The 17,959-nt window shown below is 45.9% G+C and overlaps 1 protein-coding gene across 9 annotated transcripts in view; it reads right to left on the reverse strand.

The window, feature by feature from the left end:
* Positions 1-6,182: 6,182 nt before the first annotated feature.
* Positions 6,183-17,959, reverse strand: part of Dop1b (DOP1 leucine zipper like protein B) — a 126,254-nt gene continuing 114,477 nt past the window's right edge. For all 9 annotated transcript variants that reach the window (XM_029564873.1, XM_029564872.1, XM_029564871.1 and 6 more), the window contains 5 exons: positions 12,439-12,575; positions 11,405-11,460; positions 9,086-9,238; positions 7,347-7,476; positions 6,183-6,666 (listed from right to left, as the gene is read on the reverse strand). In XM_029564873.1, the coding sequence (XP_029420733.1) occupies positions 6,415-6,666; positions 7,347-7,476; positions 9,086-9,238; positions 11,405-11,460; positions 12,439-12,575 (728 nt within the window). In that variant the 3' untranslated portion in view covers positions 6,183-6,414. The remainder of the gene's footprint in view (positions 6,667-7,346; positions 7,477-9,085; positions 9,239-11,404; positions 11,461-12,438; positions 12,576-17,959) is intronic.

Raw genomic sequence — 17,959 nt, forward strand, 5'->3', positions numbered from 1 at the left:
CTGGGATTAAAGCCATGCACCACCATGCCTGGCTGAAATAAATGTTTGAAAGGTCATTTGTATGAAACTTTTTGTTTAAATAACTTGTTTAACCTTTTTTAAAAAAAATTATTTATTTTTGTCTTTTTGAGACAAGGTCTCCCTGTAGTCCCAGCTGTCCTGGAACTCACTGTGTAGACCAGGCTGGCCTTCAACTCACAGAGATCCGCCTACCTCTGCCTCCCAAGTGCTGGGTTAAAGGCATGCGCCACCACGCTCGGTGAAGGTTTAACCTTTTTTACCTTTTTAAGTTTTAGAAATTATGTATTTTATGTATCCTCAACTCCTGATCCTACAGTGTATATGTGTGTATGCCAAAGTGCACGCATGCAGTTGGCTCTCTCCTTTTGCTATGTGGGTCCTGGGGATCAAACTTAAGACCATCAGCAGGAGCCTTTACCTGCCGAGCCATCTTTTGTTGTCTTTGTTTGGGATTTTTTTTGAGACAGGGTCTCCCTGTAGCCACAGGGACTATAATACCCCTGAAGGTAGGGAACACCTAAAGGTCTATCATCAGATTCTTATGGGGGGGTCTCCAGGCAGCTGCTAAGTGCCCCACCAATTTGTCTAAGGTCAGTCAGGTGATGCAGGGAAGGGATGAGTCTCCTCGAGCATACCTGGAGCGCCTCTTAGAGGCTTTCAGAACTTATATTTCCATTAATCCAGAGGCCCCAGAGAGTCAGATGGCCCTCAATATGGCTTTCGTAAATCAGGCAGCTCCACACATAAAACGAAAACTTCAAAAGCTGGAAGGTGTCAAGGGCAAAAACCTTTCTGAGCTGATGGCAGTGGTGAACAAGGTATTTAACATTAGAGAAACCCCTGAAGAAAGACAAACTAAAGGGCTGGCTAGGATATTGTTGGCTGAAAGAGCAACAAATCCCAAATGGGGGGGACCGACCCTCTATGAAAAAGGGAACCTGAGCCCTGTGATCCCCACAAGAAGGTCGCCCCCCCTCCTAAAAAGAGACCAGTGTGCATATTGTAAATAGCTGGGCCACTGGGCTAGGGAATGTCCTCAAAGGACGGGATCCCAGTCTCCCTCCAAGCCCAAGATCCTCGAGTTGGCAAACCTAGCAAACTGAAGGAGCCCGGGCTCGGTGAGCCTCCACCACGAACCCTGGGTGACCCTACAAGTGGAGGGATGAGCCATCGACTTCCTGGTTGACACCAGAGCACAATATTCAGTTTTGATGGAGCCTATGGGGAAAACTGACCAGTAAACCTACCTGGGTGCAAGGGCCCACAGGAATCGCTCAACACCCTTGGACTACCAAAAGGGAAGTAAACTTAGGTAAGAAGACAATTTCACACTCCTTTATGGTGGACCCAGAGTGTCTGTATCCCTTAGTGGGTAGGGACTTGTTAAATAAAATGAAAGCTCAAATCCATTTCTCTGGGAGAGGACCTCCTGATGTGTACTGGATGCAGCCTATGTCCTATATTTACAACTAGAAGAAGAATGGAGAGCGCACACCCCACCCCCTCAAAAGAGACCAACCAGTATCTTCAAGGACCTCCAGGCAACAATCCCTGGAGTTTGCAGGGAAACTAATCCCCCAGGGAGGGCCATCCAACAGCCACCAATAATGGTGACTTTAAAAACTAATGCTCAGCCTGTAAAACAGTACCCGATGACTCTCGAAGCCAGGGCAGGAATTACCAAACACATAAACCGCATTAGGGAGTTCAGTATTCTGGTTCTATACCAATCTCCATGGAACACCCCTCTCCTACCCGTCAAGAAACCGGGACTAATGATTTCTGCCCAGTGCAGGATTTGAGAGAAGTTAACAAGAGTGTAGAGGATATCCACCCTACAGTCCCCAACACGTATACCCAGCTGAGCTCACTCTCTCCGGAGAGAAGATCTACTGTTTTAGAACTCAAGGACGCCTTCTTTAGCCTGACCCTGCCAAAGGAAAGCCAACCCATCTTTACTTTGAGTGGCAAGACCCGAACCAGGGGTTTAATGGACAACTCACTGGGATGTGACTGCCACAGGGGTTCAAGAACTCCCCCATGATCTTTGCCAAGGCTCTACATCAGGACTTGCAGGAGTATCGGGCCTCGCACCAGAGGTAAGCCTCCTACAGTACGCAGATGACCTGTTAATTGCCACTAAGGATGAGGGCACTTGTCTTCAGGCCACCAGAGATTTGCTCCTGACCTTGGACCAATTGGGGTATAAGGTCTCCGCCAAGAAGGCTCACCTCTGTGTCACTAAGGTAATGTACTTGGGGTACATATTAAGGGATGGACAGAGGTGGCTGTCACCAGCCAGAAACAAACCATTATGGGAATTCCAAGTACAAGATCCTGCAGGCAGTTGTGAGTTCCTGGGATCAGCAGACTTCTGCTGGCTCAGAATACCCAGATTCGCTGACCTGGCAAAATCCCTGTTATGAAGCCACTCGAGGGAATGAGTCATCCTTCCTATGAACTGAGACTCAGGAGAGGGCCTTTCAAGAAATTAAGAAGGCTTTATTGCAGGCACCGGCCTTGGCTCTGCCAGATATCCATAAATCCTTATCAGCTCTTTGTTGACGACAAACGAGCGGGAATAACGAAGGGAGTCCTGACCCAAATGCTCAGGCCTTGGAAGAGACCTGTGGCTTGTCGAAAAAGCTTGATCCTGTGGCCTCAGGATGGCCAGGTTGCCTCAGATCGCAGCCACAGCCTTATTGGTTAAGGATGCAGACAAGCTCATGCTGGAACAGCCTCTTACAGTCACCACCTTTCACTTGATTGAAGGGGTCCTTAAAAATCCCCCCGACCAATGGATGACAAATGCTCAGTTGACACATTATCAGGCCTTGCTCCTTAACCCCCCTTGCATCCAGGTCCTCTCCAGCACTGCTCTCAATCCTGCCACTTTGCTGCCAGAACCGGATCTTGAGGTCCTGCACGACTGCCTGGAGGTACTCTGCAGCTTACATGGGACTTGGGAAGACGTGATGGATGTTCCATGGCCCCACCCGGACTTAATTCTTTTCACAGATGGAAGTAGCTGCATTAAGGAACCAGGTACACGGGGGGGGGGGGGGGGGGTGTTTGGGTGAGACGGCACGACAAGGAGCCCCTTGGACCTCAATGGCAGGGGCCACACATTGTGATCCTCACCACCCCCACTGTGGTTAAGGTGGCCAGTGTCCGGACCTGGATACATCACTTGCATCTAAAGCCTGCATCAGAGGATTGGTCAGACCAAGTTGACAAGAGATGGAAGGTCACACGGGTAAAAGACAATCCTTTCAAGCCAAAAATCTCTGCCACATCATAACCCTTGTTACTTTTTTATGTTTTTTTTTTTTTTTTTAATAGAGCCTGCCCTAGCTAACTCCCCCCATGGACTCCAAAACCTCACCTGGGTAGTTAGTAGCACATCCACTGGAAAGATGGTGAACATCTCCTTCCACCTGGGACCTCCAGGTGCCTGGTTCCCCAAGATTACATTCGACCTCTGTGACCTGCTTGAAGGAGCTTGGGAATCATACACCCCATCATGCACTGTAAATTATGCTTGCCAGTCTCCCTTTGGCCAAAAGAGGATGAAGGAGCACTGTTTCTATTTTGCCCAGGTGACAATGGTGACCGAAGGAGTACTTGTCGGGGGCCAGGGGGCTATTTCTGTGCTTCATGGAGCTCTGTTTCTACTGGTATATTAATTGGGCTGCCTCAGTCACTACTGACTTGATCCAGGTAACTGTGGTCCTCCTGGGCCTAACCCTTTGGCGAAACCCCAAATCAAGGCAATTCGAGGGACCCTGTTCCTCCTCTAGATACAACCCTATCTCCTTGAGCTTCACCCCGAAAGGAAAGGAACTTAAAAACCTACAAAAATGGATTGATGGGCGAACTTGGGGCCTCAGGTTATACACCACAGGGACTGATCCAGGAATACTTTTTTCAGTCCGTCTTCAGGTGGGTCCAGTCTCGGGGACCCAGATGAGGCCGGCATGGAGTGTTACAGCTTATAGGACAACCAACACCAGCCTTAACTATTTTTAAATCTGTCGAGAGGCCAGCTCCTAGCCAAATTGTCCAACTGGATAAAACTGCTACTTTGCCCACACCTAGATCCACACCCCCAGAGGTCCAACGGGTCCAAGAGCCCTTGCAGCCATCCCCTGGGCTTACGAACCATTTAAATGCCACCTTTATTGCTTTAAATAATACTCCCCCTAACCTTACTATCCATTGCTGGTTTTGCATGGACCCAAGCCCTCCCTTTTATGATGGGTTAGCTCTCCCAGGAAATTATGTTGTCACTTCTGACCCCACTGCCTGTAGAATCCCCCCACCTACAGGGAGAAGGGGACTTACTCTCGCCCAAGTGTATGGAAAAGGGCTATGCGTGACTCCCTCACATAAAATTGTCCCCCCTTCTTACCAACATCTATGTGTAACTCTGTTCAAGAGATAGGGACTATTGCACCTAACCCATATATGGTGCCCCCCAGCTCCACTTGGTGGGCCTGTACCTCTGGCTTAACTACATGCCTCCACTCATCCATTGTAAACCAGACCAGGGATTTTTGTGTGCTAGTGCAGCTGGTTCCCCATCTATATTATAGAACAGACATAGAAATGGAAACCAGTGTCTCACAAGAGTCTAGACCTTGTAGAGCCACAGGAACCACTGCAATTGTCTTGTCTACTCTACTCAGGGTCAGGGTAACCACTGCAACTGCTCTGGGGGCTTCAGCGCTAGTCCTCCAGGATGAAAATTATCACCTTCTTAGACAGGCCATAGACTTAGACATACAATCATTAGAAACATCTATCCACCACCTCGAAGACTCTCTATCCTCTTTAGCTGAGGTAGCCTTACAAAATAGGAGAGGGCTGGATTTACTTTTTCTAGAGAAAGGAGGACTCTGTGTTGCCCTAAGGGAACAGTGCTGTTTCTGTGTTAATCACTGGAGAGTTATAAAACAGTCTTTAGCTGAGGTCTGTAAAAGACTTAAAGAGAAAACGAATGACTAAATGAACAAAATTGGTATGAATCCCTATGTGACTGGTCCCCATGGTTAACAACTTTGATCTCAGCGATAGTCAGACCTCTCTTCTCACTCCTGTTAGCAGTAACCTGTGGCCCCTGTATTCTTAATGCCTTGCTCAAATTCATCCGAGAACGGATACAGACGGTCCAACTGATGGTGCTGTGTTCGCAATATACTCATTTAAATCGAGACCATGAGCCTTACGACAATATAGAAATGGTTCCACTGCCCTAAATGCGCCATCCAACCACTTCTTTCCGCTTCTGTAATTTGACTGGCTTAAAGATTTAACCCTTGCCATAACTCTAGGGGGGAATGAAGAGCCAGAATGCTCTGACTCCATTTTGGTTAGATTCTTTAGACAAGCCCAGACAAGCTTAGGCATATTGAAAATTTTTCCAGTTGCTATCCCCTCCCAAGCTATAAATTAAGCAAGCCTAGACATGTAGAAGCCTTATAATATAGGTATGAACAAAAACTCACCTTAAAAGATATCAGTCAGCACATTCCAATGCCCTGAAGACAGCCCCTACCAATCAAGACTTCCCCCGTACACAGGATATGGGGACATCCAATTATTTTAAAAGATGCTTGGCACATGCGGGTTTCTATGGAGTTCCCCAATAAAAGCTCCTGCCTACCATTGTTCGGGGCCAGACTCCATCTTTGGCTCACGTAGTCTGTGCCCGACTAGCCGCCATTTGGTTGTTGTCTTTTTCACTTTAAATTCTTGAATAAATTTTTTGTATAATCTTTTTGGGTATCTGTGGGAATTATTCTCGAACCCTAACAGTCTACAATAGTGAGTTCCAGGCCAGCTCCACTACAGGCAGACCCTGTCTCAAAAAGGGTCAAAAAAAAAATTCAATCTACATTTTGTTTATTTTGTTTGTGTGTGTGGGCACAGCTGTGCCATGGCATATGTGCGGGGGTTAGAAGACAATTGGTGAAAGTCAGTTCCCTCCTTCTACAATGTGGATCCCAAGGCCTTTACCTGCTGAGTCATCTCGCCAGCCTAATAATGATCTGTCTAAACTTTGAGTGACATACAGAGAAAGGCCTGCACATCTGCTTAGGTAAACAAAAGGACTTCAACCTCTTCAAATTTTACTTCATATTACACATAATGTGCTACTGTCAGATGATATATTAATTTTATTTTCATTACATAAACCAAGGAAGAAACACAGAATACCATTCAAATATCTTACAAGGCATTTAAGGGAGGTGTGTTTTGTGGCTGAAAAGAAAATATCTGAAATGAACTTTTGAACTGTAGTAGAGTTGTTTGAGCTCCGTTCCTGTTTAGAGAGGACCTTTGTCCGCAGTGAAGTACTGACAGATGGACTGAACCAATCTTCTCAGAATGTTAACATTCTGGATGCTCCAAAAAGTCATATTCCACACATTCTTCCAGTTGCCTTAAGACACCTGGGCTCTCTGTGACCAGAAACTCCAAGACTGGTCCTCCTGGGGCATCCACAGGCAATTGACTTTGGGTTTTGAAAGCACAGTTTAGAGTCTTGAAGAATGGCATCAACTGCCTGATGCTGGAAATGGAATGCTGGCGCAGAAGAGGAAATTCGCTCTTTCTGCTCATCTCATCAGAGCCACCAATTGCCTGCAGAAAACCCAAGACAGTAAAAAAGTATTGATTATGTGTCTTTGAAATGCAGGCTAGCAGCAAGGGCTGTCTGGTCAGCTCTGTAGAAAACCCATGACCAGCTGGTGACAGAGGCTCAGCTTCCAATTCTAGCTCTGTAATACTTACACCAGGTTTCATCCTGAGCCCAGTGCAGCTCAAGGCCCCTGCCTCCAGCCTAGCAGGTACTCTAAATCACCGAGCCACATGGGGAGAAAAACGGCTTCTTCATGACTGTTTTCAGGGAAGGTTTAGCTCCCAGCAACTGCAATGGGTGAGGACGAAACTAAAGATGCAAGTTATAACCATCTCACGCTTTAAGGAGAGAAGGTTTGTGGTTTTTGTTTTTGTTCTGTTTTGCTTTGAGACAGGGTCTCTCTGTAGCACCAGCTGGCCTGGAACTTGTTATATAGACCAGGCTGGCCTCCTTTTACAGAAATCCTCCTGCTTCTGCCTTCTGGGTGCTAGGATTAAAGCTGTGCGTTACCATGCCTGATCCTACTGCCCCCACGTTTCAAGTGGTAGGATTACAGGTATGCACTAATACACCCAGTTTATGTGGTGCTGGGGAACCCAGGGCCTTGTGAACACTAGGCAAGCACTCTAATGAGATACCTCTCCAGCCCCACGGATATAATTTTTTAAAGGAAAACATTTACCCCATATTTTAGTCTTAGAAGCTCTAGAATCCTAACTGTGTGGGGTTTGCATTCTTGGTGATTCTCCTCCAGATCCGACAGGAAGTCAGGGCTTTCAGTGTCCACTTCTGGAACAAACGCCCACCTGTAACTGGAGGGGAAACAGAAAACAAGATCAGGCTGAAGCAGAGCTCATGGGAAAGATTTTAAAGCCGTCTGACTGACATAACTGCATACCCTACTGTTTAATATGCACAACTCAGTGGCTTAGTATGTTTATAGAACTGTATATCCATCAACACAGTTTTAAAAAGCCCTCTCCCCTCAGCCATCACTGCTCAGTCTTCAGGACCTACTGATCTTCATCGTGTCTGTAGATTTTGCTAACTGATCAGTGTGAGTGTCATTAGGCAGCACGTGTCCCTCAGAGGATGGCTTCTCCCAACCAGCATCCTAGTCTCAAGGTTTAGCTTTGCTGGAGCAGGTGTCAGCATCTCATGACTTCTCCCTGCTGAATGATTCTTCATTACACGGCTCTATCACTTGTTATTTATCCACCTAGTATCTGAAGGACACGTGGGTTGTCTCCAGTTTGGGGGCTAGTATATATAATGCTACTACTGTACACAACTGTGTCCTCATGAACCCTCCTTTATTCCATGGGCTAGTTTTGGAGTGGTTTAGGCAAATAGCTAAACTGAACCAAGGGGACAGAGTTCCCACATATCCCTCCTCACCGCATTTACAGCCTCTCTATGGATATCGACCACCATAGTAAAATCTGTTGTTAGTGATGAACCTATGTCTATATACCATTATCAGTCAAAGTCTACAGTTTATGTGTGGCTCACCCTGTGTGTGCACTGACATGGCCACCATTATGATATCACTGCAGTCCACTGCCCTACCCCTCCCTCTACACTGTCACCTCATGCTCTGCCTTTCCTGTTGTTCACAGGAATAGAATGTGTGTGGCCTTTTCAGACTGGCTTCTTCCCCTTACTGATATTCACTTAAAAGAACTCACAATGTAATTTTATTATTTTATTTATTTTATTTATGTGTATTTATGTGTGCATGTTTCTCTGTAACAGCACCATGTGCATGCAGTGCCTGTAGATCCAGAGGACGGCATTGGATCCCTTGGAACAGGTGGCTGTGAGCTGCCATGTGGATGCTGGGAACAGAACGCAAATCCTCTGTAACGAGAGCTAGTGCTCAACTATGGAGTCACCTTTCTAGCCCCTCCACAAATATTTTAACCACAAACATTTCCACATTTCCCTTTGTAGGGGCAGGAAAGAGAGGAGCAGCCTCTGGGGCTGGGCGGGAGCCTAAAAGCAAAACAGCTGTGTTAATCTCTTGGGAAATGTGTGCCAGAGAGGCCATGTGAACCGGGAAGGTGTGCTCCCAACAGAGGCCTGCACACGTAACTGCAACAGACAATGCACAACGCAGTCTACACACACAGTGAGGATCCACCAGAGATCCATCTTACAAGCATTCCGTACCAAAAGCCACCTCAGCAGACGACAAAGACACTGATCCTCCACAGAGACATGTTCGCACATATGAACACAAGCCAAGTTCATGAAACCTCAGCTCTTAGGAGTAATCCGAAACCTGGTCTCCAAGCTGCCTCACAGGCCACTCGAAACTCTAGCTGTGGCTTTCTCACACACTGGCCATGAAAGAAAAGTGAAGTGAAGGGAAGGAAGATCACCTGCTTTTAAAGGGTGTGTTGGTCTCCTGCGACTTACATTTGAAATAATGGCATCTTGTCAGGTGGGAAAGAAAGTGCTGTGTCCAAGAACTTGCAAGCAGATAGATACAAGGAGAGATCACTTGGGGGGACGTCCCCAACTAAAGGTCCATTTCCGTCAGCTTTGGTTCTGTTTATTTTGTTGCTGTTTCTATAAATTCAAAAGGAAAATTTCACTGGAAATTCATCCACATCTACTATGGTCCATTTGTTTATGAAAAGTCCTTAAAACACATTTTTCTTTTAAGAAATCTTCAGAATATGGTGCTTATGTTGGTAGAGGGCTTGCCTGGCATGCACAAAACCCTAGATTCCATCCCCAGCATGGCATAAATGAGGCACAGTGGCTCAGGCCTATGAGGCTAGTTTAGGATACATGAGACCTTCTCTAAGGGGGGAGAGAGACAGAGAGAGAGAGAGACAGAGAGACTGAGAGAGACAGAGAAAGACTAGCTGGCCTTTTTTCATTTGAAAATAACTTTATTATTTTACAGTAGTTAAGGAAAGTTCTTGGGATTTTATGATCAAATTTAATCACTACAGAAAAAGATTTAGAGTTGATCAGTGAGCCCACCAGTCCTCTCTTGTCTCTCGGTGGTTGAGAACAGGAAGGGAACATATCATTTCCATAATGAGAAAACAACCAGCTAAAGGGGGGAGAGAGGGGACAGAGGGGAGGGGAGAGAGGGGAGAGAGGAGAGAGGGGAGAGTGAGCACCGACACTCGCCTCTGTCTGCTTCCTGACTGCGGTGCGCATGGCCGCATCACACTCCTGCTGCCCCACCTTCCCTGTCTCCACGGACACCATTCCCAAAGCATGAACCAAGCTAAGCCCTTCTTCCTGTAAGTTGGTTTTTGTGAGGTATTTGGTCACAAAAAGGAAAAGAGTAACTAATAGCCTGGGCTGCGGTTTTTCTTAAAGCCGTTCCTCAATCAGCTCACTTGTTCATTCTTTATGTACTTAAATAATGCCTGCTGTTCAAAGCCCCTGTACAACTGGGACCTATCCTAACCTTCAAAGAGCTCATTCCTAAATTTTAGGAATCAAATGAAATGAAACCAACTAAATCCTTACACACTTTGGTTTCATGTGGACCCCTGAGAGAATCCACCTGAATGGTTTGATTTAGTTATGTTTCTGATACAACACTTGATCAGACAGGAGCTATGATCTTGCTGCTTTACGTGAGTATTAGAAAGTTCCCCAGTTGATTTATAGAAAATCCATAACAGACTCTCTACTCCCAAAGAAGCTGTATTGGTATTATGTGGAACCTTTTATTGTAACAGGTTGGTTTAATAGAAATTACTTAAGCATTTAAAATGATAGCTTTAAAATGTGGGAATGGAGAGGGTCAGAACACTTGGCTACTCTCCATAAATTGAATAGCGTTTTAGTCTTAAAGTTTTGACAGAGGAATGGGAGGGGAGGTAGAAGGGAGGGGGAGAGAGGGGGGAGAGGGAGAGAGAGAGCAAGAGGGGGAGAGGGGGGAGAGAGGGGAGAGGGGAGGGGAGCGGCACAGTGGAATTCACTCCTGGCTGCTGCTCTCAGGCCTGGGTTCAAGTGTTTGTGTCTTCCACCTGCCTCAGTCCTCTCTTCCAGAGCGGAATGACTATGGGACTGAGCAACTGAAATAACTGTCACCAAGAGCTCAACAGCACAGCACAGTAGTAAACTGGCCTCTTAATAAGCATTTCAAGAAGGCAGTGTGAACAACAGGATTTTACAAAGGAAGGCAAAATACTCCCTCCGGGCAGGGAAGATCTGTCAGCTCAGGAGGTGAACAACTCAAGTCACCAAGTCCCTGAAGTGGACCAGGTTCACCAGGCCCCTCCCTCCCAAGCATATTTAAGCCCCAAGGACCACTGAGGGACACTCCCAGAGCAGTCAAGCTGTCTAGAAGACAAAGTTCAGCCAAGGTGCCTAAAAGAGTCAGAGACCAGCTGAGCAGCTGGAGGAAGAGACACTGCACCCCGCTCCAGGTTTCCAGCTTTCCTGAGCTGCCATTCACGCTGGGTGGACTTTGGGTGACACAGCTGTTGTTGAATCATTCCTGCTCCTGTAAGTAACCCCTCACCCACATTCCTGTAAGAACCTCAGTAAAATTGATTGGTTCACGAAGTTGTACTTTGGTGGAATCCTCAGTCTGGTCTGTCACTGGTTCCCCATCTGGGGTAAGTAGGTGTCTGTTCACATCTCCCCAGCACACAATAGCCCTACACCCCACAGCAATGTCTAACCCTCACCACCCCATACCTGGTACAGAGGCCGCGTGCCACCACCCCATACCTGGTACAGAGGCCGCGTGCCACTTACCTCAGTGATTCGTCTTCCTCTTTCAGATCTTCTTCAAGCTGTATAAATGTCTGAATCTTAAAAAGAAAATGTACATTCAAGGTACTATTTGACAGAGATCACATTTACTTAAATTTATCTCTATAAAAAACTAGTCGTGCCAGGCGTGGTGGCGCACGCCTTTAATCCCAGCACTTGGGAGGCAGAGGCAGGCAGATCTCTGTGAGTTCAAGGACAGCCTGGTCTACGTAGTGAGTTCCAGGTCAGCTGGGGCTACAAGGAGACCCTGTCTCAAAAAGACAAAAACAACCAACCAACTAACCAACCAACTAGTCAGGTTGGAGAGATGGCTCAGCAGTTAAGAGTGCTCGTTCTTGCAGAGGACCTGGGTTCAGTTCCCAGCACCCACATGGTGGCTAACAACCCTCTTGAACTCCAGTGTCTGGGAGTCTGACACCCTCTTCTGGCCTCTGTGGGCATTGCACAACACTGTACTTATATACATGCAGGCCTAAAATAAAAAAATTAAAAGCATTAAAACAAAAAACTAGTAAGTCTGAGGATGGAGCTCAGAAGTAGAGCAGGAAGACCCTGAGTTCCATCACCAGCACCACAAATCAATAAGAAAACTAGCAATAACATTAAATTGTACAAACGGTACAGGTGAAAGATTAAATAGAAAATATTCTCTATTCAACCAAGAACTGACTATGTGCTATCAACCTGACAACTTACAGATGAAATTAGATACATACGGAGTAGTATATAACAATGAAAAAAGCATCAAAATATTTTATTATGTGTATGAGTATATTGCCTATATGTATGGAATTGCACCCATGTCATACAATGCCTGTGGAGATCAGAAGAGGGAATTGTTGTATTCCCTGGAACTGGAGTTGGGGAAAGTTGTTAGATACCATGTGGGTACTGGGAACTGAACCTGGGTCCTCTGTAAGAGCACCTAGTACTCTTAACTGTTGAGCCATTTCTCCAGCCCAGAAAAAGGAGTTTTAAGACCTCCAACCTTACTTAAAACACATACATGCACTTACCAATTCAGAGACCATTATTGGCCACAATGAGGTCAGATGCTGAGGAGATATTCTTAGCAGCAAAACTCTGAAAAAAAGAAACATCTGAGCAGCAACTATGGATGTCTGTCCAACTCTGAGATTGTCTGTCAGGCGTTCTATGGAAGAGAAGATTTTAAAGAGGTCACAAAAATATGCAGTTTGGGGTTTCTCAGTAGCTAAAAGAATAAAACAAACTTTTTTTTTTTTTTTTTTTTTGTTTTTGAGACAGGGTCTCCGTGTAGCCTCAGCTGGCCTGGATTTGCTATGTAGACCAGGCTGGCCTCCATTGCACAAAGATCCTCTTGAGTGTTGGAATTAAAGGCATGTGTCACCATGCCCGGATAAAACTATAACTGCTTTGACATTTTGATGGCAATCCAGTGTAAGAGGAGAGTTCAGGCTGGGCACGGATGGGTGCCCTACACTTGTAACCCCAGGTAGAGCTGGGCACGGGTGGGGTACCCTACACCTGTAAGCTGGGCATGGGTGCCCTACACCTGTAATCCCAGGTAGAGCTGGCAGGGCTGCCACAAATTCAAGGTCAGTCTGATGTACAATATTGAGTTCAAGGCCAGCCAGGGCTACAGAGTGATACTCTGTCTTAAAATGTAGATGAAGGGGTGAGGATGTGGCTCATCTGGTAGAGTACTTGCCTGGCAAGCAGGAAGCTCTGGGTTCTGTCCTTTGCACTGAATAAACCAGGCATGGTAGCACACACCCGCAGCCACAGCACTCAGGAGGTGGATGTGGGAGGACAGAAGTCTAATGTCCTTGGTTACATAGTGAGCTGGAGGCCAGCTTGGAGAAACCAAAAGAGGAAGAAGGAGAGGAGCAAGCACTCTTAACTGCACAGCTGTCTCTCTATGAGGCAGGGTCTCCTCATAGTCCCTGCTGGCCTGAACTCACTATGTAGGCCAGGATGGCCTTGAACTCACAGAGATCCGCCTGCCTCTGCCTCCCAAGTGCTGGGACTAAAGGCGTGCGCCACCATGCCCGGCCACAAGTACTTTTTAAAAAGTTTTCAAGCCAGGCATGGTGGTGCACATTTATAATTCTAAGATGGGGTGGAGGCAGGAAGATCTTGAGTTTGAGGCCAGCCTGTGCTGTATAGAGAGACACCATAAACAAAAAACAATCTATACAAAAACAACCTACCAGAAAACAGAATGGTAGAAAAGAAGCAGGCTTAAATCTTGGAATTTAAGGACAGACCCAGTAGTGATTTAAACTTTTTTTTTTTTTCATTTTGTTCCAGCCTGGGCATCTGGGAAGACTATAACCTAGAAAGCTAAAAACCTCTTTTTAACCTGGGCGAGGTGGAGCACACTTTTAGTCCCAGCATTCAGGAGGCAGAGGTAGGTGGAGGAAGCAGATGGATCTCTGTGAGATGGAGGCCAGCTTGGTCTACAAAGTGAGTTCCAGACCAACTGGGCTACAGGGAGACCCAGTCTCAAAAAGACCAGAACCAAACAAACAAAACCCCAAACAAACAAAACTTCAGTAATTTAAATGTGAAAAGGCCACTGATGACAAACTGCTAATATAATTCAGAGGCTGAGCTGCTTCTGCAACTGAAAATACTCTAATAATCAGTTCCGGACACTTGAAACTGATGAGCAGGCAGTACCAACCCAACACAAGGAGACCAAGCCAGGCACGGTGGCACACACTTGCGATTCTAGTGCTCAGGAAGCTGGGCAGCAGGACTGTGAGTCCAAAGCTAGGCTGACTACAGAGCACGACCCTGTCAATGCCAGAATGAAAAGAAGATAAAACAATCACATCCTAGATGAAGGAAATCCATGAGAAGCTTCTGACAGCAGATCTGCCTTAAAGAATGGCTGGTGAGATGGTTCAGTGGGTAACGGGCTTGCTGTGCAAGCCTGACAACCAGAGTTCGATCCCCAAAACCACAGGAATGTGAAAGGGGGAAAACTGACTCCACAAGTTGTCTTCTGGCCTCTACACACATGCTGTGGGATATGCACACACGCATCACACACCCCGCACACTATAATCAGTTTAATCTTTTGAACAATGACTGACAGTTCTTGACGGCTGGGGGGCAGCTTCGCTGGTCAGAGTGCTCGCCTGGCACACAGGAGGCCCTGGGTTCGATTCCTGCTCAGGTCCCAAGTGCCAAAGTTCTTCAGACAGCATGGGAATGAAGATGGGAGTGGGAAGGAACAGACTGGTGGTTTGGGTCAGAGCTGGGTGGAAGATGTGACTGTTGCTGTGTGTGACTGAAGGTTCTCTGTCCTGACTGTGAGGCTGGCTATAAGAATTTGTATGTGTGATACTGTCATAGAATTACACACACATTCACACATGCGTGCACACACATACATATACACACACTGCTCAAACTTGCTATGTAGCTGAGGTTGGCCTTAATAAACTCCTCATCCTCCTGTCCCCACCTCCCAAGTGCTATGATTACAGGCATGTACTGCCATGTTCAGCTCTAGCATGATTTATTTACTTTTAATTTTTTGTTTGTTTTTTTGAGACAGGGTCTCTCTGTAGCCCCAGCTGGCCTGGAACTCACGATGTAGACCAGGCTGGCCTCGAACTCACAGATATCCGCCTGCCTCTGCCTCCCAAGTGCTGGGACTAAAGACATGCGCCACCGTACCCGGCCTTTTAATTTTTTAAAACTGCATTTATATGGCTGGGCATGGTGGCACATGCCTTTAATTGCAGCACTCAGGAGGCAAAGACAGGAGGATCTCTTGTGAGCTGGAGGCCGGCCTGGTCTGTATAGCAAGTTCCAGGGCTATATAGTAAGACCCGGTTTCAAAAGCATAAAAATAAAACAGGGTAAAATGTTTATTGCTTTAAACACGTAGTGTTTTTAGAAATACAGTACTTGAATTATCCAAAGTTGATAGAAATTCTTTTCCCATCTAGAGCCCACAAACCATCTCATTGTGCTGACTTTACTATATGTGAAGACATGGAAGTAGGTTATGTCATGTTTAACATTGCTAGTTATACAATCTTACCCTTACTGATATTAATGATCATAAATGTATCATATATAACCTATTCTAGTATTACATGCATGTTATGACAGTTGCACTGCACACAAGGCACATATGTGCATATGTGTAAAGTTCATGCTCTGGTGCTCTTCCACATCCTCTCTCCATCTCAGTGGATTTCCCAGGACCGTCTGGTTAGCCTCCGTTCACTGCGTGAGAAGACTGCTGTGTGCTCCTTCTACAGTTCTTGATTGTTTTTAGTATGACCAAAGTATTTATTTGTTCCTTCATTTATTTTTTTTTGGCACTACAATTAAAAGTTATTGTTTACTGAACACTGCAGACACATGCACATTCATTTTATCTAACCCTTCCAATAATGATACAAGATGGAACTATTTTGTTCTACAACTAGGGAAGCTGTAGTTAGAAGCATGGCTCAGCTTCTACCTGTCCTTCAGCCCTTTGTCCTCAGCCATGTGTGATAGGAGATGGGGAGAGAGGAGGACCAGGTACTTGCTGCCAGATTGGAAAGGAAAGCAAGGTGCCGAGCCCAATGCGCACCTCTTCATTTTCTTTCTCCTCTGCTTAGAGGGCAGACCCCATGTTCCCCTCCCAGGCCACTGTCCAGCGGCTGGGCTCAAATGCACCTCTGCACATGCTGCAGGTCAGCTAAGGGATGCATGATGCCTATGGTTCTTTCTCCCCTTGCATATTTTGTAGGAACATGATGAAGCTCAGCCTTATGCCTCCATGTAGCTCAAGTCACCTCTGATGACACTCCTGGTTCTATCTGAGCAAATCAGCCTCCTATCAGGAATTGAGCAAGACATGGCACTTGGATTTGTCAATATCTGAGTATTTGTTTTTCTCAAGCTTTAGTACTCGAGATATGAGGTAGAAACTGTATTTGTGAGAAGTCGTATTCCTAGAACCAAACTCTATTCTTCTACAATGTGCTTGTGAGCTTAGGCTTTGACGTCTCTTGTTTTATTCACTAGGAAGATGTCTTGAAATGCAACCCTGTGAAGTTCCATAACACACTGGTGTTTTGTTCCGTGATGTTTTCACTACCTTGAGATGTTTTATTGCTCTGTCACATCTTGAAAGTCTGCGATGCTTTCTAACTAACCTTGTCTAACTGCTGATAAAGTCAGGAAACTAAGAAAATGGGAAAGTTGTCAAATGGCCTAATAAAACACCTGGTCTAATTAGTCTACCAAAAGTGTAGACCAAGTGTGACAGATATCTAAACTTCTGCTTGTGATGCCTGCTTTTTGTAAACTGCAATGACTCTTTGACCATCTCCTAGCCCAAGTAGCCTGGCCTACCTATAGAGCAAAATGCAGCAGATGCCCTGACCCACGCCTAGGATATCTACTCTGTAAGCTGAGATGACCGGGTGAACTCAGGAAGGAATTTTCCCTGAGATAACATGGCATAGGGCCCAGAGGGCCATTAGACGACAATAAAGTCATCTATATAACCCTCAAGGGCCCAAGGAGCCATCTCTCTCCAGCCCCCTTTCCCTTTTCCCTTTTTTTTTTTGGACAGGGTCTCACCATGTAGCCTAGGTTGGCCTTCTGTCTCATCTTCTCAATGACTAGATTACAGACATGAACTACCACACTTTGCTAAGAAAAACATTTAGGGGCTGGAGAGACAGCTCAGCGGTTGAGGACTGGAGTTTAGATCTCAGGGTATAACACCAGCTCCACAGGATCCAACTTCCTTTGTGGGTCTATGAGGGCACCTGTACTCGTGTACATCCCCCTGCCCCAACACATGCCTAATTAAAATTCTGTTTTCATTAAAAAGGAAAATAATGTTCTTAAAGGTCAAAGTGAAGGTTTACAACATAATTCTAAGTAGAAATGACTCAAATGTCTTTCCCCTGGTGAGTGGACAAACACCATGGAATGGAAACAACTCAGCAAAGACGAAGGAAAAAACAACTGGAAACTCCACAGGACAGATTACTCTCCCGTGCGTAAATGGGGAAGAAGCCAGACTCAAAGGCTATGCACATCATGGAACCACATGAAAATAGCATTCAAGGCCAGGAAGAGGAAGAAGAGCCATGGCTTGGGGCTGGAACTCAGGGGAGGGGCTCACTACACAGGGGCACTAGGGAACCTTCCCGGGAGATGGCATGTTCTCCATTTTGACTCTGATGGGGGTCACATGTATGTGTCCAAAAAAATTCATACTACTACACAGCCAAGAGCTGACAGGTCTGTTAATCCTAAATAAGCCTAGACAAAAAGAGGAAGAAGAGCCATGGCTTGGGGCTGGAACTCAGGGGAGGGGCTCACTACACAGGGGCACTAGGGAACCTTCCCGGGAGATGGCATGTTCTCCATTTTGACTCTGATGGGGGTCACATGTATGTGTCCAAAAAAATTCATACTACTACACAGCCAAGAGCTGACAGGTCTGTTAATCCTAAATAAGCCTAGACAAAAAAAAAAAAAAAAAAAAAAAAAAAAAAAAAAAAAAAAAAAAAAATTTTTTTT

The sequence above is a fragment of the Nannospalax galili genome, unplaced genomic scaffold (genome assembly GCF_000622305.1).
Source record: "Nannospalax galili isolate Female #2095 unplaced genomic scaffold, S.galili_v1.0 scaffold136, whole genome shotgun sequence".
Classification (NCBI taxonomy): Eukaryota; Metazoa; Chordata; class Mammalia; order Rodentia; family Spalacidae; genus Nannospalax; species Nannospalax galili.